Genomic DNA, 24897 nt, shown 5'->3' with positions numbered 1-24897 from the left:
CACACACAACCACACACAGACACACACACAGGCTGTCCTTTGTCCCACTTTCTGACACTTGATATTTCTGATCGTCTCTTTCTGTTTTCTGCTGATCTGCTACTTTGACAAAAGTAGAGATCAGAGATTGTTGGGGAGGGGCTCTGGATGGTTCAGTAGTGGATTCTTTTTTTTCATGGAGGGGGGGGGGGGTGTATCGCCTTTCATTCCCCCCTCAGGGAAGACCACATGACCCAGGATAATGCAGAGAGAGAGAGAGAGAGAGAGAGAGGGGAAAGAAAAAAGGTGAAAGATGTTGGGCCCCGCTGCTCTGAGCTCTTCAATAAAAACCACATGTAGGACAGAGGGAGGTGTGTGTGTGTGTGTGTGTGTGTGTGTGTGTGTGTGTGGGCGGGGGGTGTAATGACTAAAAACCCAGCCTCTAAGAGAGAGAGAGAGCGAGAGAGAGAGGAGGGAGTCCCTCTGAGCTTCACTGACATTCCCAACAACCATTGCAGGGTGTGTGTGTGTGTGAGAGAGAGAGAGAGAGAGTGAGAGAGAGATATAACAATAAGACAGTGTGTGTGACGACTCTTTAACAGCACACACACTCTCACACGCTGAGCTCCAGGCTTCAGTACAGCTGCAGGACGGAAAGGGTCGACTTGGGCAAGAAGAAAAAGAGGAGAAAGCTGATCTGAGTAGCTGCTGAGAGCTTCTACTTTATCTCCAACAGAAGAAGAAGAAGAAGAAGAAGAAGAGGTGAACATGTCGAACGCTCTGCTGAGGAGAAACTCCAGCAAACAGGGTTTACAAAACCTGATGAGGTATGTGGTCGATTGGTTTCTGTTTGTTTCACACAGGTTAATGTTTGAACACACACACAGACACACTCACATACACACACTCACAGAGGAGGAATTGTCAGGTTTTCCCCTGATGTTCTCAGTGTGAACGTTGAACGATAATGCGTGTGTGTCTGTGTGAGTGTGTGTGTGTGTGTCTGTGTGATTGGTGTGTGTCTGTGTGTGTGTCTGTCTCTGTGTGAGTGTGTGTGTGTGTGTGTGTCTATGTGTCTGTGTGAGTGTGTTTGTGTCTCTGTGTGTGTGTCTCTGTGTCTGTGTGTGTGTGTGTCTGTGTGTGTCTTTGTGTGTGTCTCTGTGTGTGTGTCTGTGTGTGTGTGTGTGTCTCTGTGTCTGTGTGTGTGTGTGTCTGTGTGTGTGTCTTTGTGTGTGTCTGTGTGTGTGTGTCTGTCTCTGTGTCTGTGTGTGTGTGTGTGTGTCTGTCTCTGTGTGTGTGTGGTAAACAGGTCTGCTGATGGGAACAGTGGGATTATGGGGAGTGTTTTGGGTCACGGCGGGTTTTGGGGGATTACTCTAACAAAGACTCATGTTAGATCTGTGCTGTTATTTTCCTTTTTAAACTCACCTCGAGCTGTGAGGCGGCCGAGACGCCGTGAAGGGAAGCGGTGTGTGCGATCAGTGGTGTCAGAGGTGAAAGGTCACCTGAGCCGGCCTTTTGTCTTCAGGTTAGTGGCGCGTCCTGTCTCCAGGAAAAAAGTGTTTTTTTTCCCGTCCTGTGTCGGCTCTCAGTCTGACTCCTCTGTGGGTGGAGTGGAAACGACAGCAGGGGTGAAGACGCCACTTTAACATTATAATCCTCCAATAGTGATTGACACACTCTGACTCGATCAGGAGCGATATAATAATCACACAGACATCAAAAACCTGACGAGAACTTTAAGAACTTATTGGCTGCTTCCAGCCGTCAATCAGGCCACGCCCCTCTGATAGCTGGGGAGGCGAATGAGGCCTGAGGTCTTCGAGTGTCCAGCTTCAGGGTTCATGTCAGACCTTCTGAAAGCTGAGACGTGGAGCAGATGTTCACAGTCGAAGCTCTCAATAAGAGGCAGAAACCAAAGTTTCCACATTAAAGCCTTCATCAGAGCTCAGCTCAGATCCACGCACAGACTTTTACACTGTCAGCTGTCCTCCTCCATGACACCAGCAGCTTTGTGTTCCTCTGAGTTTCCTCTGATGGCTGCCATTCAGTTTAGATCTGTGTTCAGTCGTGGAGACACACTGACACTGGTCCGATCAGGGCCGTCTGCTGACTGGCTTCCTGTCACCGCCGCTCCTGTGTGGCCTGTCTCCGTGGTGATCTGATGTTCTGCGGCATCCATGTCTGGAGGTGTTGTGATGTCTGTAAAGCAGTGAGTCAGTGAGAGCAGCTGGAGGAGGCGTCTCTCGCTCTGATTCAGTCCACTCAGCAGACGTGTTCGGTGTGGAGGAGATGACAGCAGCAATGACATCATTCCACAAACACCACGAGCCGCACATCAGCGTTAAAAAAACGTCCACGACACGCCGGAGAGCTGCTGCGATGTCCTCTTCTTCTGCAGACGCTCTGGGGTTGAGTTGTTCATTGTGTTGATGTCCAGCACAAACGTTGGCGGACACCCAGCCTCCGTGTCTCTGGTTCCTGATGAAGTCTGATGAAGAGGGATGAGGTCGGAGGTCAGGACAGACACACACACACACAGTCATCATCATCTGAACCCTCATCACCTGCTCTGAAGCTGCAGCAGTGATCAGTGGATGAAGGTTTGGACTGTTAGTCTGAAACGGGAACATTTCCAGGATGTTTAAAGCCGGTTTGTCCATCAGATGTCAGGACTACACTCACACCGCGTACGTCACAGACACACTCTGTAGATCTGTTGCACAAACACAGAGCAGTTAGCGTGGCGCTGCAGTGTGTGGGCTGCTGGTGATCTGCTTCTAATCAACCCCCCCCCCCCCCCCCAGCCCGGCCCGCTGATGTCATCCAACTGCCTCAAAAACAAACTCTGACCTCTGACCCCAAAATCCAAATCCTCACACACACACACACAGGTGGGCTTCCTCAGTGTTTATGATACAGGGAGATAAGAGGAATGTTTTTGTGGGGGGCGGGTGGGGTGAGCTGCTGACTGACGGGGGCGCTGAACTCTCCTCCCTCTGCAGGCCGACTGTGTTAAAAGGATGGGGGGGGAAAGCAAACAAAGAGGAGTTTCCTGTGGGGCCGTATCTGTGAGAGCAGCTGACAGCTCTTTATCTCACCGGCCTCCGTCAGCACTCAGGCAGCTGATCCTCCTCTCTGAGCTCATAACTCTCTGAGCCGAGTGAGGAGCACAGAGTTTCATTTCACTGTATGAACGCATGGTACTCTGTGTCTGTGGCTCTCAGTCTGTGCTGCGTCTGTCTCTTGCTGTTTCTTTTGGGGATCATGGAGTCTGGATCCAGCTCTGAAACTGAGGTCTGATCCTCTGAGCTGTCTGCTGGGTGTATAAGAAGCCCTGTGAAGTGTTATCAGTGAGGGTGGTATGTTGTAATCTGTTGTCAGATTAAAGTCATAAACCTTTTAGAAAGTTATGTTATGTTCTTTGAAAAGTATTTCCTCACAAATGTAAGAATTTGGAGGGATATAGTGATAAGAAAAAAAGACAAAAAAACACTTGTTTCTGACATCACATTTGCACATTTAAAAGAATCTACACGACAAAATTGGACTAAGAGCGTGTTTTATATTTCAAAGCAGCAGCGATGTGTTTACAGCCAGCGTGCAGACAGACAGCAGTAATCAGCCTGTTGTGGCTGGATGTCTGGGTGCCCCCCCCCTCATGCTGAGCACAAACACACCACTGATCCCTTAAATCCAGAGAAAACAAACCGGCTGAATCTGAAGTTTGATTCTGTGTTTACATTGGATGGAAATGAGAAGAGGCAGAAAATAAAGAGGCTTCCAGAGAGGCTGGGAAAGAATTCACTGTAACAAACCTGACGTCACATGTGGCTTCTGTTTTTAAAGCTCTCATCTTCATCATGTTTTAATGTGAGGAAGAGGAGGCTCTGTGCAGAGCTGCCGGTCCCGGGCAGGGACAGTCCACAAACATTTGACAGGACAGCTTTGAGGAGCCCTGGATCCAGACTCCATGATCCCCGACAGAAGGAGTTAAAGCCTCTGGTGACATGTCTCTGTGGGAATCGTGGTCTCTCTGCTGTCGTGCCTCTCTGTTGGGTGATTCAGAGCCCTCCTCTGTCAGGACTTGTTTGAGTGACTTCACTTCTCAAACGTCTCTCCCACCATGCTCGTCTGTGCCCGGAGCCTGGCAGGCCTCCGGGCTGAGAGCTCACCGTGTTATTATTGTGTCATTCAGAGCAGTCATCCAGTCGATGACAGCATGAGCGCTCACAAAGGAGCAGCCGAGGCTCTAAGGCTTCTTAATCTGGAGCCTTCTGATGGCCTCTTTCACTCTTGTTGCGGTGAAGCTTTGCTGGACAATAAAGTTCAAACCTGGACAAGTGCAGACAGAGGCAGACCCACAATGTGTGGCTTAGTGACACACACACTTTGTCTCTGCTTTGTATCATGTGTCTGCTAACAACCAGCTGCGTCTCCAAAGCACAGGGAAGCAGCTTAGTACTTAAAGACACAGTCCAACATGTTGGGATGTCTTATAGGAAGCAGGAAGTGAAGGACATGTGACTCATCAGATCATCATGTATCTCCTAACATCAGGCTGGATTCAGTGAAACAGATCTGGACTTGGAGCTGGATGCTGATAAGCTCCACACTCGTCAGCTCCTCTCTCTCCGCCTCCAGCTTTCTGCCTATTCTTCCTGCAGCGGGTGGAGTGATGGGCGAAGAGGAAGTGAATGCAGGGCAGAGGTGGAGAGGCCGGCGTACAGCTGGATGTGGGTCACTGAGATGACCCAGAACTTTCTCTCTGAGTCATTCAGTGTCACACAGAGTTAAAGCTTCCTGGAGGGCACTAGAGCCTCTGAGGCTACAATGCTCGTGATGAATTTAACCTGCGCTGCAGCATATACAGTTAAACTGCAGTTCCTTCAGTCTCCACTAGAGGCAGGCTACAGAAGTGAGTAATGAACGTTGACTCCTCACCAAGCTTCAAAACTGGAAGAATAAAAGTAAATGAAAAAGTTGTTTAAATTGTTGTTGTGACTGTCAGACAGGATTTTCCTGCAGGTGGAGGGTCGGTGTTTATAAAAACCAGCTCTGGCTGGTCTGTGGTCAGCGGGCCAGGTGTTGAAACCCGCCACGCTCGTTTCCTTTGTGTAATCAGAGCTGTGGGATTCAGGTTCAGTGAATATCAGATTTTGAAGCAGCAGGGTTAACTCAGCTCCACGTCCTCCTCCGGCTCCTGCGTTTCCTCCGATCTGTTTCTCATCTCGTCATGGCTGCAGGCCGGAGAGCTCCTCCAGCACAGAGCCAGGCGGCATCACGCTGTAACAACGCCGCTCCACACAATACAAACATACACACACAGAGCACTTTCTCCGGCTCAGCAGGAGTCAAGCAGGTTTTCTCTGTAAACTGACACCCGAGGCAAGACCGGGCACAGCGCCGGCTGGCAGGGCGCCCAGGAGCCCTGAAGGTCAGCATGACTGATGGCAGATTCAGCTGTCAGTGACTCATCATCGGGACAAACGCAAACATGAGCTTCTTCTACATTAAAGTGGTTTCTCTGAGTGATCTGGGCCATTTCCGCTGCTTTAAACACTCAGGTGGAAACGGACCTTTTTGGTCAGTGACAGTCGGAGCCAGAAAAGCAGCTGTTTGTTTCACCTGTTGCTTCCTGCACACCTCGTGTGGCTCTGACAGAAAACCAAGATGGCATCCCTCCTGAGGTTCCAGGAGGCTTATCATTCTTATTATTTTAATTTTTATGTTTTAAAGTGTTAAGTGTTTAATGAACACAAAGACAACACTGAACCAAAGTATTTATTCCTGAAGCTCCCGCAGCCGCCGGCAGCTGAGAAATAAGACCGACTTCAGTTCTCGCTGTGATGAGAACTCAGCGGAGGAGACGCTGCAGCTCAGGAGCTGCACACAAACCAGAGACCAGAGGGGTCAGAGGTCACAGCTCCGTCCTCACTTTCCCCTCACAGAAAGTGGAGGCTGGAGGAACAGATGGAGCCTGGAGGCCATTAAAGATTTACTACTGACCCAGGAGCCAAATGTGAGTTTAGTAAGTCGACGCCTGAGCAGACACATGGAGCAGACACATGGAGCGCATCGACCCAGATCCCAGAACACCAACATGAGATCAGGACGACTTCTGAGGCACCACGAGTGTCAGGCTTCAGCTGCAGCTAGCATCCCGACAGCAGCTGGAGAGCAGAGTCCACCATAGTCCACCATAGTCCACCAGAGTCCACCAGAGTCCATCAGGTCCCTCTGCCAGGCTTCAAGCTGCAATTGGTGTTGATCCACGTTTGGTTCGGACCAATCAGAGTCCTGTGAGGAAGTGCTGTCAGTTCCGTTGGTTCACAAAGACTTCTCTGCTCCGATAACAGTTTGTTTGGTTTTGAAGTGACTCTTGTGCTCATATGTTCCTTTTTGACCTGATTGCAGGTCAGACAGAGACTCTCTGAGTGTTGGTCATGTGACTGCTGCTCACATGTGACTCTATCATGGCTTCCTGCTGGCTGCTGAGGAGGACAGGACTTTTAGTCTTTACTGAATCTTGTTCCTGCATTAACAGTTGATTTTTGGAGGATTTTAAAGTGATGAGGTTTCAGTTGAACCTGATGGCACGATCTGAAAGTTTCTGTAGTTTAGACCCTGTTAATGTGAGTGTGTTTGTATTTTGGTAAAGAAACAGATCCAGCATGCAACAGTCACTGAATCCATAAACAAACAGTGTCCCTGTTTATAACTGAGCCGGGTGCTGGCATGAGAGCTTCCTGTGGGTGAGTGGAGGTGTTGAGAATGTGGTTCATGTTTGTAATAAATACAGTGAGGTCATGCTGACATGAGGTAAAGAGCCTGTTTATCATACACAACAAGCCAGCAGATGTTCTCCTGTGTTCAGCCTCGTCACAGCTGCTGACTGTGTGTGTGTGTTCACAGACGAGTCAGTGTGAGTCAGTGTGATCCATGACAAATGTAGTGCTGACGGCAGGAATCTGTGTGGCGCAACACCACGATGGGGGATTACATTATTGTTGTAAACTGTAAACTGTGAAGGATTTTAGCCAGAAATGACTAAAATATTTGAATTTAAAGCAAACTCTGAAGCCATCTTTAGTGACCCGTGTCTCTCTGTCTCCTCAGGCTGACCGCTCAAAGGAGCATCGAGGATGCAGAGGAGGTGGAGAGGGAGCGCCGGAGAAGAGCTCGCGAGTCTTTATGCCGGAGGAACAGCGGCTCGGCGCCGGGAGAGACGTCACCAGAGGGCGAGACGTCAGGGGAAAACATGTGAGTCCAGACTGAGCAGATAAACCCTGTACAGGCCCACCTTCACAGCAGTAATAAGGATCCTTTTTGTGACATAACTGTATAATACAATTATGTTGACTCGCTTTGAGTGACAGCGTGTGTGGCCACTTCCTGCTTCCTGCTCCTCCTCCTCATTGGTTGGCTAGCTGCTCTGTGATGCTGCCACTATGGCGTGAGTCAGTGCCACACACACATATTTAAAGCAGCTCTTTAGAAACCTGCAGGCGACGTCCTGAACTCTTTGTCCGTCCCACAGCAGGGATGGGAAAAGAGTCGAGAAGTTATGAACCTGACTGACACAGATGGGCTGGAGGCCGTTATCAAATTAAAGCTAAATAATGCGCCCCACAGCCATGCAATGCCTTTTTGCTAAGCTATGCTAATGCACAGCAACCACTGATGTTGCTTCATTCAGCGTCTGCTGAACTTTGACCTCCTCACAGGCAACAAAAATCAATCGAGCTGACGGGGGGACTCTCAGCAGCGTTACCTCATCGCTGCACCTTCAATTATAGGCTGCAGCTCACGAGCTCACCGCAGCCTGCGATGGAGCAGGAGGTGTCGGAGCTGTAATCAAGAGCCTGAAATTAAAAGTCAGAGTGAGACGCCACAAGCGATGACACGGTGGTAGTTTCCCCCTTCGTGGCTCTTTGCAGCAAACATTTTTTGGAGGTTGTGTAATGAGAAGGCAGCTGTGTGTTCGACTCCAGGAGGGAGAGAGGCTGTTTGTTTTATGCAACCAGACGTCCATGAAGCGCCGCGCTGAGCTCGCTCCACGACTGGGAAACATGACGACAAACTCAAACTGTCACACAGTGAGCGTGCACAGGAAGTGTGTGGACATGAGTGATGATCTGTGCTTAATGACTTCCTCAGTTCCCACGATCACACAGGTCAGGCGGTCACATGGCTCTGAGAGCCGAGCAGGTGTTCACACAGGTTTAAACGATGTTTGTCGAACACACGACAGTGTTCCACAGACTCACTGTACGTCAGGCAGGCCGTGACTCCCGTGAGTCCCTGCAGGGGTTGACTTCTCGGCTCGAACTGAAACAGAGCCGCAGCTGTTCGTTAAGACTGATTAGTCTCTGAGAGATCAGACTCCCATCATGCACTGGGGGCTCGGCTGGCCAAGCGAGTCTCTTAATCATCTGGGGAATGCTGAGTGAATTCCTTTCTGCCAGCTCCCAGAGACACAGGTCGCACTTTCATGAGTATCAGTGAGGAGGAGGAGGAGGAGGAGCAGGAGAAGATGGAGGAGGTGGAGGAGAAGGTGGAAGAGGAGGAGGAGAACGTAGAGGGGAGGAGGAGCAGAAGGTGGCAGAGGAGGAGAAGGAAGAGGAGGAGGAGGAGGCGATCAGCTCAGAGCAGCACTGAGCTCTGAGTGCCTGCTCAACATTCAGTCCAACACATGCTGCAGTGACAGCCGAGCACGCCTTCTACAACCTGGCTCCGCCTCCACCCAGTGTACAAAAGTGAGGCCAAAATGTGTCACTCACGATAGCTGCTACATTGAACACATCTTAAAACCAGTCTGTGCAGTGCAGAGCGAGGTTTTAGCTGGTCCATCCTAACATGGAGGAGGTGGGGTTTATGACTTATACCGTGGATTCAAAGTCCTTTCCTGTCTTTAGTTTGACTTTCTTTGTGACTCTTCTCTGATCTTTGTTAAACACGGAGTGTCCTCACTCTCCTGTCCTCCGTCGCGTCCCACTGCAGGTATGATGGCAGCCTGAAGCCTAGCAGCCCCGCCTCTCTGGAGGAGGATGAGGGCTTCAGCGACTGGATTCAGCGCAGAGAGAGACAGAGGCAGCAGCGCCTGCAGTGCCTCAGCCAGGGAGGCGAAGAATACGAGGACGAGGAGGAGGACGCCGTAAGCAAAGCTGCACCCGCAAAGGCCGCTCAGGCCTCTATCATGTCCTCTGCCCGACCGCAGAGAGGAGAGCAGGAGGAGATGGAGAGGAGGAGGAAGGAACGTGAGGAGGAGGAGGAGAGGATCCGAGCCAAAACAGCCAAGGAGAAAGAGGAGGAACAGAGGAAGAAGGATGAAGTGATGATGAGGAGGAGGGAGGAGAGTCAGAGACCCAGTGCAGAGGTGAGGCCTTATTCTGCATGTCTGAGGTCAGTAACAACTAAAAGTTCTGTCCTCCTCAGCAACCAGCAGGACGCCATGATGGAGTCACATGTGAGCAGCAGTCACATGACCAACACTCAGAGAGCATCTGTCTGACCTGCAGCTTCCTGCATCGTCTGTTGTCTTTTTATGAACAGGTGGAGAAAAGAAAAGAAGTGAAGGTCTCCTACACATCGAAGGTTTTCCTTCACCAAGAGCCAAAACACGGCAGCGCCAACGGCCCCACCGCCACAGAGGAAGTGACATCACACATGACCAAGACAAACAGATCCTCCAGGTGTGTTTCTATTGATGACAGTGTACACATCTGCCACGCTGACGTCTGTTTGCTGCATCATCTATCTGCATTCTGCCTTTCATTCTGTGCAGCAGAGCGGTGGAGCCGGAGGAGGCGGAGGCCATCCTGGAGACGGAGCAGCGCCTGGAGAAGATCCGGCGGAGCCTCCATGAGAAGGAGAGCCAGGAGCTGGAGCAGCTGAGGCATCGGCAAGTTGAGGCCGAGCAGGAGCTAGAGGAGCTGAAGAGGAGGAGGGAGGACAGACGCAGAGTCCGAGAGGAGGAGGAGCGGCGCAGGGAGGCAGAGGAGCAGCAGCGGCTGGCCAAAGAGGAGGTGACCTTCAGATGTGACCAATCAACGATGCTGTTGCTGTTTGTTGTTTAAAAAGCTGTGAAATGATGTGAGGATGTGACTCCCAGGAGGAGCGGCGGCAGATGAAGGAGGACATCGAGAGGAGGAGGATGGAGGCAGCAGAGAGGATGAAGAACCTGAGCACGTCCAGCGTGGACGGAGACGAGACGTTCAGCCCATTCAGCCCCAAAGTCCCGACACACAAGGTACGAACACAAAAAGATAGATACCCTCAAATACTCTTTATTTCATTCAGTCAGCAGATCTCATTTATTTCTTATTTGTTACCTGCTTATTGAAATCTGCTCTGTTCAAAGTAAAAAATCATATATATTCAATCAATCAATATAATAATAATAATTATTATTTTGTAATGTTATGTACAAAAATATTACATAAATGATGAGACATTCATGCATTAGTTTGATGTTTTATGGTTAAAGTATCGTTTGATGATGCTAAATAAAAAAGAGTTTATGCCACAAGTAGCGCCACCTTGTGGTGTCATTTTGTTGCTGTAACTACAGCTAACTACCATAATATTCAAACTAAGAGATAAAAACATCTTTTGCTTTTAATCTGTCAACATTAAATGTTTTTGATGATATAAACTGAGGACGTGGCCGTTAGCTTAGCGTGTTTAGATGGTGCCACCTACATTTAAAGAACTTTAAACAGAAGCACAATGACACCTGTGTGTTGTCTCCACAGCTGAAGGGTTCGGTCTCAGCGTAAGTTGCATGTCTGTGTGTGTGTGTTTGTGTGTGTGTGTCTGTGTGTGTGTGTGAGTGCAGCCTCTTCAGTCCTGGAATTTAAGAAGTCCTTCAGGACTTTGTGGCTCTGTTGTTGGACATTGTGTGTGTGTCCCTGTGCATGACACTGCATGTGTGTTCAGACACTCTTCACCTTTTATGATGTGAGACGCAGCTCCTTTAAAAATGTTTGCTGCACTGAGAGCTCGTGCTGTTTGATGAAGTCCAGCAGGCTTGGCTCTGTTTGTCTTGGACGGACTCATGGAGGTCTGTGGTCCAAACGAGAAGCCGAGCCGGGGTTAGCACGCTTGTGAACCGATGTGGCTACATGAGGAGGGGGGGGGGACTTCCTGTGTTCACATGAAATGACCTCAGACTTCTTCTGTTTCAGATCACAGAGAGGACGGAGTCCCTGAACCGCTCACTGAAGAAGAGGTGAGCTCCTCTTTAGTTTAAGTGTCTCTAAGTGCTCTGGAGGCTGGTGTGACACATGAAGGTCAGAACTGCAGGTCCTTCTGCGGCCTCTGGAGGCTGACCCACTCCCCTCACACCTCCATGTTGAAATGTCCCGGCTTCTACCAGGCTGGTTGGACATTTTAACAGTGCTGCCACTGACTGCAGTTAACCCCTGAGTTCTTTAGCTGATGAGTTGCTCAGTCCTGAACAGGGCCCCCTGGCAGCCAGCTTATCCACAGCTGAAACCCAGTCTAAAGGCCCGCTGTCTGTCAGGGCTCTGTCTTTTTTTGGAGCAGCTGTTTAAAACCCTCTGCAGTCTGGCGGTGAACACTGATGAAGAGGCGACCTCTCCACCTCTCTCGGTGCATCGCCCTCCTCAGCCGTGATTTATGGCTCCACTTAACTCCATCCAGATGCAGGCGGCTGTGTTTTCTCTGGTGGTTGGTGAGGCATGGCGGCTCCAGGCAGTCTGCAGCAGGAAATTATCAGCTCTGAGGAGCTCTCCGAGCATGATTTTATTTTAAAGTAGGGATGTGCTCAGAGGAGTCATGATGTCAGCGGGCAGCTGAACCTTTGACCTGTGATCTGTGGGAGTGTGTGTGTGTGTGTGTGTGTGGTGCAGTAACAGTACTGCTGAATGCGTCACAATAAGAAACTCTCACACGTGGCCGTTAAACTGCTGCATTACACAGTGGAACTGATTCTGGTCGCTGCATCCTGTTTGTCTGTTGCTATGGATACGATTCTAAACTCAGAGGTGGATCACATCTAAAACTGGTAGATATGGCCTTCATAAAATGAAAGAAAACAACGTCATTATTATTAAATAGAACGGTACACATGATCACCTTTATTACACAGAACCTGCTAGAGTAGTTTTACACACAAAATAAATGTAATATTTACATTATGTTTTAAATACATTAAATGACGTGTGTTTGTGTGTGTGTGTGTGTGCATGTGCGTGTGAGTGTGTGTGTGTCTGTCTGTGTGTTTGTGTGAGAGTGTGTCAGGTTGTGACCTCTGGTTGTGTTTTTTTTTCAGTAACAGCTTTAAGAAGACGCAGCCGTTTGTCCTGCTGGCCAAGATCGATGACAAACTGGAACAGTACGCCCACGCTGTGGAGGTCAGCTCACACACACACACACACACGCACAGTTCAAAGTACAGAATATTCAGCTGCCCTCTCCAGGAAACTGTAACATGAGGTTGATGTTTCAGTCCTTGAACATGGAAGGCTACGTGTTTCCCTCCTGTGTGTTAACACAACACAAAGATTACTGTGAACATTGATTACGAATTAAACAATAAGAAACATGTAACTGTCACATTCTATAAATGTGATGAGGAAACACTGCAGCTGGTCTAGCAGTTTGTATAAAGCTGATCATGTTCAAACAAAGATGGACACAGAAGGCCCACTGATGATGCAGATCACTGTCTCATTCTCATGACCGAACTTCTCTGAACTCACCCAAACAGGCACCAACAGCACAGCTTTGGACCCGCAGTTACAAATGTCATCTTAAGCTGGGTGTGAAGGTCACAGCATCATCAGAATATTTCATCATGTGGATGAAATACTCCGCACAGTCGACCTCTGACCTCTGAGAGCAGCTGAGGCCCAGAAGCCGCTCTGACCCTCTTTGTGCTGCGTTCTGCAGCACCTGATCGATGACATCACCTCCACGTCGTTTTATTTCTGTGCACTGACATGAGAAGCTCTTTGTTTTTATCTTTCCGTCGCTGCGCTCCCCTCGTGGCCTCGGGCCGTTCCCAGGCTGATGTACAGCGGGCCGGATGGCTCAAGGTCGATCCAACGCTTTCATTTATAGAGCGCGACTCAGGGTGCAATAAAGAACAGGAAGTACTGGTACTAACTCGTCTTTTGACATGCTTTAAATCTTCATCAGCATTATTTATTTAGAGGACATGTTGGGAGTGTGGAAGTCAGTTATCTGTTGAGAAAGAATTCTTAAAAAAAAACAGAGCAAGAAATGATATTATATGTCATGAAAATAGTAAAAAAAAAAAACATTGAAGATGGATCTATTATAACAGGGAGGTCTGTGTTTGACTCACCTTTGGAGCCAGCCTCTAGCGGCCACTTCAGGTACTGCAGTTTCTGCATTAGCTTCACTTGGCTAACCGGCTGTTCTTGTCATTGGTGCAGAACTCTCAGGAGCCCCGGGCAGTGAAGGTATCACTGACCGACCTGCCCAACTCACCCGAGGTTGTCGCCTCCAAGAAGAACCTGTTTGAGGCCGGAGAGTCCTGGAGCCAGAGTCCCAGCAAAGGAGCCACCTGCAAGGTCAGAACTCTCACTGTAACTGTAGACTACTCCGCCCCCTGCTGGTCACTTTACATGAGACACACAGACTGCTGCTGGGCGGTCTGATGACCTGATGGTTGTGTCAACAGCTGCAGAGTAAAAAGTGAAGAACCACCTGCAGGAAAATCAAACAGATCGCTCAGAGGAGATCCTGTTTTTGTCAGCTTGGCTGACCTTAACGCTCCAGCCTCACACTTCTATTCTCAGTCCTGGCAGCTGATCTGACACTTTAATAAGAACCTGTTTCTCTGATGAAACAGACAGAGGGCCGAGGGTGAGCTGTAAACATCTACCCTCCGGCCTGCTTCACCTTTAAAAACACAGAGAATGAAACAAGGCTGAGAGAGAGGGGGGTTTTCTGAAGGAAGCGCGGTCCAGGCCTGCCACTCACTTCATCATGTCTGTAGACACCTGACATTTATCCAAAGAAAATAAAGTCTGACATGTTCAAATGTGATATTCTCTGTTCTAGAACAAATTAACTCATTGTAGAACAACTGAGACGATTAGTGGTACTGTCCGACATCAGACAATCATAATTTTCATACATTTCCCAAACACACACAGTATTAACTCATGGTGTTCCAGCTGCCTGGGTAATCGGTTTGATTCTTTCGCATGTCCGTCACTCAGCAGGACGCTGAGAGCCTGAAAGTGGGCGTGGCCAGCCTGATCAACCAGTGGGTGAAAGGCCCTTCAGACGGCGGCAGCAGACAGTCGGCGTGCAGAGGCGCTGTGAGTAAAGAGTTCAAACGCTGTAAATACAGACGGATGATTGTTATTAGAGTTTCAATAGTGCTGTGATGCGTTCAGGTGCAGCTGTGATGTGTTCAGGTGTTCAGGTGCAGCTGTGATGTGTTCAGGTGCAGCTGTGATGTGTTCAGGTGCAACTGTGATGCGTTCAGGTGCAGCTGTGATGTGTTCAGGTGCAGCTGTGATGTGTTCAGGTGCAACTGTGATGCGTTCTCCCTCTGCTGCTCCGCTCTTTAAAACGTCTGCATGCACCAGAAGCATGTGAAGACGAACTGACTCTGAGAACTGTTTTTAACCTTGGTTATTGATCAGGACGTGAAGTCAGGAGATGTGATGCAGAAGAAGAACATGTGGGAGGTGATCGGAGACTCCAGCAAGACGCCCGGACTGAAGGTATGAACACACACACAAACACACGCACGCACACACAGACACAGACTCACACTCATACGCACACACAGACTCACAGACACACACTCACACACACGACTCACCTTATTGACCTTAGTGATCATTTAGATCTAATTTATCTCCTCAGGGCTCCACAGCTGGTAAAAAATACAAATTTGTCGTCACCGGTCATGGAAAGTATGAAAAGATTCCTGTGGACGACGAGAACGAATTCAACGGAAAGTCCGGTAAGAAGCAGAAGACTCAGCAGTTTGTAGTATAACTTCAAACAATGCTGAAAAAATGAAACAACACACAGAGGAGTGTGTTGTCAGCTGTTTTTATGATGACTGAGACTTCTGATAATTTAATATTATTGTGCTTTTGATACTAAAATCATGTATACTTTTCTCCACATATGCTGAATATTCACTGAACATAAAAAACAAATATACGTTGGACTGAACGCTTTCCTAAATGAACTGAGATTTAAGCAGAAGACGTTTGGACTGTCCTCCATGTTTCACCCTGATTTCTTTTCCCCTCACTTTTCCTGCCATAAATTCCTCCGTTTGCATTTTGACCAGTGAGAAAAATCAACTCAACACCAGAGAAGCTTCAGATTTATTCTGACAGAGCTGAGCGGGACGTTCCAGGTTTTCTTGGTGTTTTATTTGTCAGCACACGTGTTACAAAGGACATTAGAAAAAAAAATGAAAGCTAGAAAAATAAAGTATGGACTGCCCGCCATGCATTAGTGACCCGAATCCCTCCTGCGCATCTTGACCTTTGACCCCTCACATCATCGTCCCGCTGACCTCCATCAGTGAAGAGGCAGCTTCCATCGTTCCTCTCTGACAACTTTCACAAACTTCTAGCCACCTTCAAGTCATAATCTAACTATAATTATAATTATTATCTAAACTGTGTGTCTGTATTCTGTGTAAGCACACTATAGAGTTAAACAGGAACTATAGAGTTAAACAGGAACTATAGAGTTAAACAGGAAGTACCTTTTTCCATTTAATGTTTCTAGTTATGGATAAAGCAAAGATTAATGTAAAGCTTTACGATGAGTGTGCATAAAAAAACATCAAACTCTGTGCGAGTAATAAAACTGATTTTCCTGCACCTAGAAGTTTAACTCTTAATGATCCAGCGTGATCTTCACAAACTATGGCAGTATATAGGAAGAACAAACATCTAACATGACAAGAATAAAGTCGTAACGGCAAAAAAACAGCACAAACCATTATATTTGAATAAAGTCATTGTTTCATGAGAATAAAAATCCACAACAATGTGAGAACAAGCCGTAATATTGCAAGAAAAGTGACCTTTTCTCCTTTTTACTCCCATAATTTCATAATTTCCGAATATTTCTCACAATATTGCAACCTGTTCTTTTGTGTAAACTCAGACTTTGTTCTCCTCACATGCTGGCGTTTGTCTTGTAAAGTTAAAACTATTTTGTTGTCATATTACAGCTTTATTCCGTCACTCTTCATCATCTAAGGCCTAAAAAATCTCTACAAACTCCTCTAAGAGGTTTGTTACCCTGAGGCAAGGAGCACCATTTTGAATACAACTGAATTGAATTAGAAAGAAACAGAATTTCCAAAATATTTGTCTTAAATTCACTCCTCCATTAAAAACTCATATTTATGTGGATTTCTTTCTGTAAAAATCAACTTTCCACTTCGAATGAAGCTGTAAAATCCTGCGTTGCTCCACAGTCTGTGAACACGTGATTCAAAAGAACAAATGAGAAGCTCTGAAACGACAGAAACACTTTAATCTGACGTCCGAATGACTTTAAGACAAATTCTTCTCTGTCTCCAGCTAACACAAACAAACACGGAACACACCGACGACCAGTCACACAAAGCTGTAGTCAAGTAAAAAGTTCAGGATCAGCTGTTCACACACAGACCACACAGACACTGTACATCACTTCTGCTCTGAAGGTTCCTGCACCTGTACATTCAACTTCTGTTTGTTTTTTACATGTTTGGCTTTTCACATTAGATGTAGCTTAAGTAGCAGCGAACCCTTTTGCTGTTCTGTTAAAGTCTTTTGGTTCCTCTTCTTTGCCTTTCCGCCCGATCAGACCCATTTCAAACACAGTAGAGATTTTCGTGACCGGCCTGGACGCCGCCTCTTTCAGCCTTTTTGCGTCAAACTTTGGACTAAACAGCAGCACAGGCAGCCGGTATGCAAACGACGGTATCTCTGTCGTCTCACCCTTCGTCTCCTGCTTCTTCTCCTCCTCACTCTTGTTTAACTCGATCTGGTGCATAATGTTCTCTTTAGAGGAAAACATTTGGAAGAGGACTGCGTCCCACATCTTCGTTGCTTTGGGAGCGTCTTTGCTTTCTGTCTCGTCCTCTGTGCGTGGCTGGTCTTCGGCCTTCACGTCTGGCTTTTTAGCCTCAATCGGGCCCGGCTCAGTGGCCTCCTTCTGAGAGCCTGTCTCTGGAAATTTGGGCTCTTCCTGCTCCACCACCATGTGCTTCTTAAGCCGGGACCAGCCGCTCGTTTTAGACGCTCCCTTTGGCTTTAGCATGGCCTTCAGCAGGGGCTCAGCTGCTGGAAGGGGTTTGTCGCCTTCCTTTTTCTCAACTGAAGGTTTAGCTTCTGAGGCTAATCCTGCTTTCTTATCTTTAGCTTTGTCATCAGTTCCTGTTTCTGCAGCAGGTACTTTTACAGGCAGAGGAGGTGCGGCAGAGTCTGGCTTTGAGCTTTTGGTAGAAGCCAAGGGTTCTTTTGGTTTAGAGACTTCTGTTTTTGTCTCAGTTGCAGCTTTCGGCTCAGGAGCCTGCACTTGAGTCTTGCCTAAGAGTTTCCTTACTGCCTTCAGGGGATCTTGGTCAGCACTTTTGGGTGCAGGACATTTGACTTCAGGAGTCTTTGTCTTTGGTTTGGTATCTTCAACTTCCACCTTCTGTTTCTCTGCCGGTGGAGGCTTTGACTTTGGTGTTTCTGGAATCAGAGCCGGTTCTTGTTTCGCAGCAGCCTGACCAGAATCTGTACTCATCTCTCTTGGTAGGATCATTCCTGAGGAGTCAGAAGCTTGTGTAACAACAATCACAGGGACAGAAGCGGCTATGGCAACTTTCTCATCCCTCAGAGGTTTATCTACATCTTTGGGTGTTTCACTTTTCACACATGGTTCTGGGGCTGGTGCTATACTTTGTTCTGATAGCTCTTTTTGACCTTCAGCCTCCTCTTGAGTTGAAATCATTGAACCCGAGATACCATAAGCTGGTGTGTACGTTTTGATTCCACCATGAGCAGCATACTCGGCAGGTGTCAGTCCACGATAGGCAGACTTTTGAGACACTTGAGTTGGGGTCTTGGGTCTTTGAAAGCCTACAGGTGATGACCCATGTGTAGGTGTCCTTGGTCTTTTATAGGCAGGCATTGTGGCCATAAGTCGGGTTGCCTCATATGTTGGAGTCTTAGACCTTTGAAAGGTGGTTCCTGGTGTCGTTGGTACTAATAATGGAGTTCTTTGAGAGCCAATGGGGGCAGTTGTTCCCCTCCTTAGGTCAGGCTCTGACCTTGACTTTGTAATACTTGGTTGTACTGGTTTAGCTGCAGGTTTCATGTCAGACTGCTGAATGTCCCCGTTCACCATTATTTCATGAGGTTCTGCTGCCTTCACGCTTTGGGAAGCAGAGGAAGCGCTCGCAGCAGAAGGTGTTTGGAGAGACCTCTCTGACTCTACCGTGACTGGCGACACAGCAAAGAGGAGAGGGTTGGGTCTTGAGATTTCAAAGACAGGTGTTGTAGCCCGCATCACACGGTATGCTGGAGTTCTAGGCCGTCCTGCAGTGGTTCTTGAGGTCTGGAACTCATAATTTGATGTTGGAGTGGCCCTTTTGACTTCAGATGTTGGAGTGGCCCTTTTGACTTCAGATGTTGGAGTGGCCCTTTTGACCTCAGCTGTTGGAGTGGCCCTTTTGACTTCAGGTGTTAGAGTGGCCCTTTTGACTTCAGGTGTTAGAGTGGCCCTTTTGACTTCAGATGTTGGAGTGGCTCTCTTGACTTCAGATGTTGGAGTGGCCCTCTTGACTTCAGCTGTTGGAGTGGCCCTCTTGACTTCAGCTGTTGAAGTGGCCCTCTTGACTTCAGATGTTGGAGTGGCCCTCTTGACTTCAGATGTTGGAGTGGCCCTTTTAACCTCAGATGTTGGAGTGGCCCTCTTGACTTCAGATGTTGGAGTGGCCCTCTTGACTTCAGAAGTTGGAGTGGCCCTCCTGACTTCAGATGTTGGAGTGGCCCTCTTGACTTCAGCTGCTGGAGCTGTGGTTGCATTATTCTCTGCTGTTGGCGTGGTTCCTCTTCTCATATCAAACACATCCTGTTTGGTTTCTGATGCTGTTTTACCCTGAGGCACCATGCTGCCAATAGCAGTTAATCCAGCTGTGTCGTACACTGGTGGCGTCCTGGATGTTTCGTAATACGACGTGCTTGCTGTGTACATCCTAATCTGAGGGACATCAAACATCGGTTTGGGCGATTTTGAAGGTTCTGTTGCTTTAAATGTTGGACGTGGACTTTTGGGTTTGACAAGCGGGGTCAACACGGTGAGAGGCCGGATCAAAGCTTGGCCTCCTGCTGTTGGATATGAAGTTGGCCCTGGACTTGATGGTTTTGTCTGTGGGGTTGTGACAGCTGTGGTTGGTCTTAGACCAGCTTGAGGCTTTTTCATTTCAGCAGCTGGTACTGTGGCCTCAGGCACAGAGGAAGCCATCCACACTGCAGGCGCAGACATCTGGGTAACTTGGGTGATGCCAGTAAGCTGTGCTGACCCAGAATATGCAGAAACGGTGGTGACATGCTGCGTGTAGGAGTATGAAGGGATAGCGACTGTCTGGGGGGACATCCTAGCTGCTCTACCGTAAACTGCACGTTGTGGGTAAGGAGAAGGCACATGCTGATACAGCGGTCTGACGGTGAACCGCGGTGGTGGCTGATAGCTGTAGAGGCTGGGAGGCGTCTCTGGAGTCCGTGGAGGGGTGAAGTGGTCGCTGTGCTCGAGGTCAGGGCTTGCTTCATTGACAGGGGAAAGGTTAGAGCGAAACGACGTGGCAGACTGCGATGCCTGAGCGGAGGCCTTTTTCTTAGCGGTCCTCTTGAGAAGCTTCTGGAGCCGAAGGTTGTCCTTTCCAGGCTTTGGTAGCAGGGGCGGGGGGTACTGCTGGGAGAGCAGGCCCGGTGGGGTTACAGTAGTGTAAGCGACAGCCATGAGTGCTTCAGCACCCTGCAGACAGAGACAACCAAAGTTACAACTCTGGACTCGATAGAAACAACAAAACATAACCAAACTTGTGTCTTTCTTTTGCAGAATTCTGTGATGGAGATTACTGAGTTGTGGATGGTTTCCATGGTGATCTCACCCTCCAACAGTAGCAGATCTACAGCCTCACTTAACATCTAAGAAATCACTTCTTATCTCTCAGCTCAACAAAAACAATCCAAACCACTCAGTTCCAAATGATTTGATCATTAAATGTTTATATTGTCTCTTTGTTTTGTTTTTTCTGGCATTCCTAGTATTATGTATATATCTGTTTTTTCAGCTACTCTACATTTGGTTGCAGAAATCCTCCATGGTGTCTTGTCAGTCACTGTATGATGGCGGTCTGGGTTTGATGTTTTGGAGTAGAAAATGTTTTCCAGTCATGTAGAATGAATAGATCACATTATTTTCTTATTGTTCTGTTTGGACTCAGTGGCCCACAGCAGACTGTTACACAACAACCATCTTCACAGTTCAACTCTTGCTCTTGTCACGGTGCCTTTAGCTGTGTCTGCGTACTACTGCAAACATGTTCCACATTTAATACCTATTTACTGAGATATCTGCTTGTATGTGTTTATAAACCTTTTTGAATAAATTAAAATCATTTTCTACATTTTCTTCTGTTGTAGGTTATATCTTACATCAATCAGCTGCAACCTAAATGCAATATTATTATGAGAATTATAGTTTTATTGTATATTAGTGTATTGTTTTTATCTTTATAATGTGCGAAATTATCCTAGTTTTGTTTCTTTTTTTGTCTAGACATTTTAATATCAATACAGAATATTATTGGCATTTGTGAATCCCAATAATATCCCAAAGGATCCACCCTTATCCTGACGGCAGTTAGTTTGATCCAAGGGTAGAACCAACTTGGCAGCTGATTGGATGAAGAACCTGTCAGTCACTGTTGATCACGCGTTATCCTCAACCAATCAGATCAGCGAATTTTTGGAGCGGAAACACAACAAGCAAGAAGCCGTTAGCGTTTCTGTGGCGGTTTTTTGTCTTTTTTTGTGGAGAATATGAGCGTAAAAGACAAATGTGGTTTCTTACCAAGTTATTTTTGGATCTAAAACAGACCTAAAATATACACGGAAGAACTTTTGCACAGGACGCCGCTGATTGGTCCGGACCCCACCTGAAGGTCGGTTATAGGCGCCAAGCTGAAAGTCTGGAGGATGGATCTGTGAGTCTAGACCTCAGCAAGGTAAGGTGAGCAGTTTGTCAACAAGATGGTAAAAAAATAATTAAGAGGGTCGGACTCATCTGTGTTTGCTCTGAAAGCAGCCTGATGAGGATTCAGGCCCAACTCTTCCTCCGGATGATGTTACCTCCTCACAGCTGATCCTAGGAGCCTAATTTTAGTCTGAAGGCAGAGCGGATGCCGGCCAATCACCTGCTTCTCTTTTTTAAGACTCCTGCTTTTTACAGACTGCATCACTTTACTGAAAACAATAAATCAGAGCGTTGTGATGGAGGCCCTGCAGGTCCAGAAGCAAGCTCTGTGTGGCCCGACTGCTGTGTAAGACCAGCATGTTTCATTTGAATCTAGGCCTCTTTGAAGTCATTAATATTTTTAAGGTCCAACATGTTTTTATTCTTGTTAAAAATAACCATATTTTACAACTTAATAGTAGAAAAAAATTAACTTTAGTAAATCTTCGAGGGACTATTTTCTACCGAGCTACACCCAAATGTCTAAAGATATTCTCGAATGATTTGGCTTCAAACTAATTCCAGCAATACAAGTGCTACATATTATTATTCTATTCTTTTAAAATAAGATATAACATTTAAGTAGCTTTCAAAGTAAGAGTCTGACCTTTTAAAATGACATGCTGGTCCAAAATAAAAAGGTCAGTGGGCCACATTAGAAGAGGGCTCCTAAACAGGGCCCATGTTGATGGACAAACGTAAACATTGATTTTCGAGGTGAACTGTCCCTTTAACTCTTCTCTAACTCATCTTTTCTGATGATAAGAATAAGAATTAGCGCTACTCGTGTTTTTTTCCCTCACACTTCTGACTGTAATTAATTTATCATCTGAATTTTATTCATTTGATTGAGGTCAGACATTTCTTGTATTTAGACTCAATTCAGAATTTTAATTGCAGAGTTTTTACAAAGTTTACATTTGGAGAAGGTGTTAAAAATAAGATAATATTATGAGAAAGAAAAAATCAGAGGGTTAACCCTCTACTGTAAATAATAAATAATAATAATTTAATATTTTTCTTCAGCAGAAAACCTGCACAAAAGGTAGCCACAGATTGAAAGCAAATAAAATAAAAAATATATGTATATATTATATTATGTATAACAATTATTAAACTCTGGCAGCTGCCTGAGCTAATATAGCATATGCTTTTCTCATATTTTTGTATAATTCCGTCATACTTGGCAGGATATCAAATGTTTGGTGTCAGATATCAAATGTCTTCACAGTTTTCAGGCTGAGCGTGTCTGTTCCCACATAAATGCACAAATATATATCTATATGTATCAGCTGCAGTGTGAGCGTGAATGCAGGGCATCTGACCTTATGACATCACAGCCCAGCAACACCGGATAGGGCCTCATAAATAAGAGCATCCAATCACATGACGGGACAATTTACCATGCATGTCTGATGAGCTCGAGGTGTGTAGAAACTATCAAATAATAATGATAAATGATGGTTTATACACTGTTGACTGTTCTTGATGTGTGTGAGTGAAATTTAGGCCACACACAGACACACACACACAGCTCCTCTCCTGATCCTGCTGCCTGACACATGAGCCATCGCTCCTCCTTTTAAGGCTCTGGTACTTTTGGTATTTGGAGAGCCTTCAGGATGCAGGTTCAAAAGAGGAAAGAGTAATAATAGCTGCGTAATAAAAACCAGCCGCTCCACAATAGCCTCCGTAAGTAAATGAATCCACTCCCAAAAAGTCGTTTAGTGCAAACACGGCATACCGAGAGTTAAAGAGGAAAAACATGGAAGCACGTACCAGGTAAAAACTTGTTGCTAGTGTTCAAAGCGCTCCGGGCAGGTTCCCCTGTGACAGAACACACATTCAAGTTCAATGTAAAGACTCAAGAACGTCAGTCCTGTAGAAAACACAGCTAATCATCGCTCACACACACACACACAGAAACATGACAGTGTGGCTGGAAGCCACAGAGCAAGGCTAACATGTAGCTAGTGCTTCAACACACCACGGACGACACAAAAACACCCAGAGGTCCCCACACACTGGAGAGGTGGGGGGGTCCTGCGGGCGACCTTGTCCTGCTGATCACTGCTCTATCTGTGGAATAAAAGGCGTCATTATGGCCTGTTTACCTGTGCGACTGCTGCTTGGGGGGCGGCCGGCCGGCTGCTGCCTGCTTGTCCCAGCCCGGAGTGTCAGAACGGCAGGTTCATGTTGAGCCCAACTTGACCCCCCTTCCTACAAATGGAAGGAACAGGCGCCATGGCAGTCCAAAAATAAATCCTGAGCCCTGTGGACAGCTCAGTGACAGCAGCAGCAGCGCGAGTGAGACGAGGCGAGGTGCAGCGCCGACAGGCCACAGGCAGAGCCTTCGGTTTCACCACTGCAGGGCGCTAAAAGTGGGGTCTGGGGGCCACCCAGGGGCCCTGCAGGGATGTACCAAGGATCCCACAGGGGGCTCAGAGAATTAAGGAAGTTGCTGGATGTTAGATTGTAAAGTCATGAATGGATTTCTGATCATCCTGCAGGGGCACACAGGTGTTGGATGTTTGTCACCAGATAAGGTGTGTTGGGATTGAATAAACAGCTTGTGTTGTGAATGGGTGAAAGCAATTGTCCCACAGGGGACATTTGGATTTTTGGACCAATATTGTAGACATCATCCACCCTGTTTGGTGTCCAGTCATTCCCGAAAGTTCCAGTATTCACAGAAGAAATCCAAAGAGCGCTTTTGCTCTGTAGGTCCACCTGCTTCTGGTTCCAGTAGTTTACAAACTACTTGACTCTTCTTCCAGTCCTGATCTGCCTGGTACCGGGCAGGGACTGATGCTGTCTGGGACTGATGTCTCTGTCTGCAGCATCCACAAACATTTGACAGGACAGCTTTGGTCCACACATGGACAGAGGAGAGCTGGATCCAGACTCCATGATCCCCAACAGAAACAGGAAGAGACAGGCGCAGAGTCTGTTACTGTGTGGACACAGACCCGCTATTATCAGGGTTTAAATGACTCGGCTGTTTGGTGCAGCAGCCTGGTGCATTGTGGGAGTTGGTGTTTGTAACACCACGGCCCTCTATCTCTGTTCTCTTCAGTAGCATCAAGCTCTGACATGTTTTTCTGCTCCACACACGGTCAGGATTTACGATGACTCCATCTTTCCTGAGCCAGAGGGACACATTGAAGATCTGTTCATGCACGCAGCTCAGAGATGTTTTGCTGTTATCACTTTGTCGCCGGCTGTTTGGCCTGAGGTGTGTATCTGATGATTCAACAAGTGTGAGCAGGTGCTTCTGCTCTGAATCCTGTCATTGTGGCTCCCCCTAGTGGAGATCAGGAGGAAATTCATATCACTGAAGCAGCTGGTAAATTAAGCTGAATGATTCATGCTGCAGCTGCTTTAGACTTAACAGCTGAAAGACAGGAGTAACAGATCAAACTGATCCTGGAGAGGGTTCAAAAACAACAAAGCGCTGCAGGCTTTGTGATCCAGAGGAGGAGGCAGAGGAGGTGGAACAGAAAGGACAGCTTTATTCATGGATATGCTTTAGCTTTGTTCCACTCCTGCACTGAGGATCTTTAACCTGCAGCCAGATCTGTTTATGCAGCATGTTTTCATTTCATGTTGCCTTTACAGTGAGCTGTCTGGTGCTTCCAGTTATTTACTGTCTTTTGA

The 24897-nt window shown here is 47.2% G+C and overlaps 2 protein-coding genes across 6 annotated transcripts; one reads left to right on the top strand and one right to left on the bottom strand.

Annotated features, from left to right (window-relative positions):
• Positions 1-304: 304 nt before the first annotated feature.
• On the top strand, positions 305-20630 carry lsp1a (lymphocyte specific protein 1 a). Of its 5 annotated transcripts, none has more exons than XM_028429867.1 (13): positions 305-806; positions 7099-7242; positions 8983-9448; positions 9535-9674; positions 9770-10007; positions 10094-10231; positions 11169-11212; positions 12278-12359; positions 13407-13544; positions 14199-14300; positions 14631-14711; positions 14857-14956; positions 20062-20630. In XM_028429867.1, the coding sequence occupies exons 1-13, from the start codon at positions 748-750 to the stop codon at positions 20082-20084; spliced, it is 1755 nt and encodes a 584-aa protein (XP_028285668.1). In that variant the 5' UTR covers positions 305-747; the 3' UTR covers positions 20085-20630. The 5 variants fall into 5 exon arrangements, with proteins under 5 accessions (XP_028285668.1, XP_028285667.1, XP_028285665.1 ...); XM_028429866.1 differs by having other exon boundaries at positions 307-806; positions 9767-10007; positions 14202-14300; positions 20062-20240; XM_028429864.1 differs by having other exon boundaries at positions 307-806; positions 9767-10007; positions 20062-20240.
• On the bottom strand, positions 15961-23586 carry prr33 (proline rich 33). The gene is made up of 3 exons (XM_028429863.1): positions 23355-23586; positions 23020-23067; positions 15961-19977 (listed from the first exon to the last, which is right to left on the bottom strand). The coding sequence occupies exon 3, from the start codon at positions 19960-19962 to the stop codon at positions 16744-16746; it is 3219 nt and encodes a 1072-aa protein (XP_028285664.1). The 5' UTR covers positions 19963-19977; positions 23020-23067; positions 23355-23586; the 3' UTR covers positions 15961-16743.
• Between the last annotated feature and the right edge of the window lie 1311 nt (positions 23587-24897).

This window comes from Parambassis ranga, chromosome 19 (assembly GCF_900634625.1).
Source record: "Parambassis ranga chromosome 19, fParRan2.1, whole genome shotgun sequence".
NCBI classification, from domain to species: Eukaryota; Metazoa; Chordata; class Actinopteri; family Ambassidae; genus Parambassis; species Parambassis ranga.
Note: the sequence above shows the minus strand (reverse complement) of the source record. Positions and strands in the feature narration are given on the sequence as shown.

Coding starts and splice junctions, on each gene's coding strand:
- prr33 (XM_028429863.1), bottom strand. CDS start 19,962: ATGGCTGTCGCTTACACTACTGTAACCCCACCGGGCCTGCTCTCCCAG.
- lsp1a (XM_028429864.1), top strand. CDS start 748: ATGTCGAACGCTCTGCTGAGGAGAAACTCCAGCAAACAGGGTTTACAA. Junction 11,213..12,277: donor AACCGCTCACTGAAGAAGAG/GTGAGCTCCTCT, acceptor TTTTTTTTTCAG/TAACAGCTTTAAGAAGACGC. Junction 14,957..20,061: donor CGAATTCAACGGAAAGTCCG/GTAAGAAGCAGA, acceptor TTTCTTTTGCAG/AATTCTGTGATGGAGATTAC.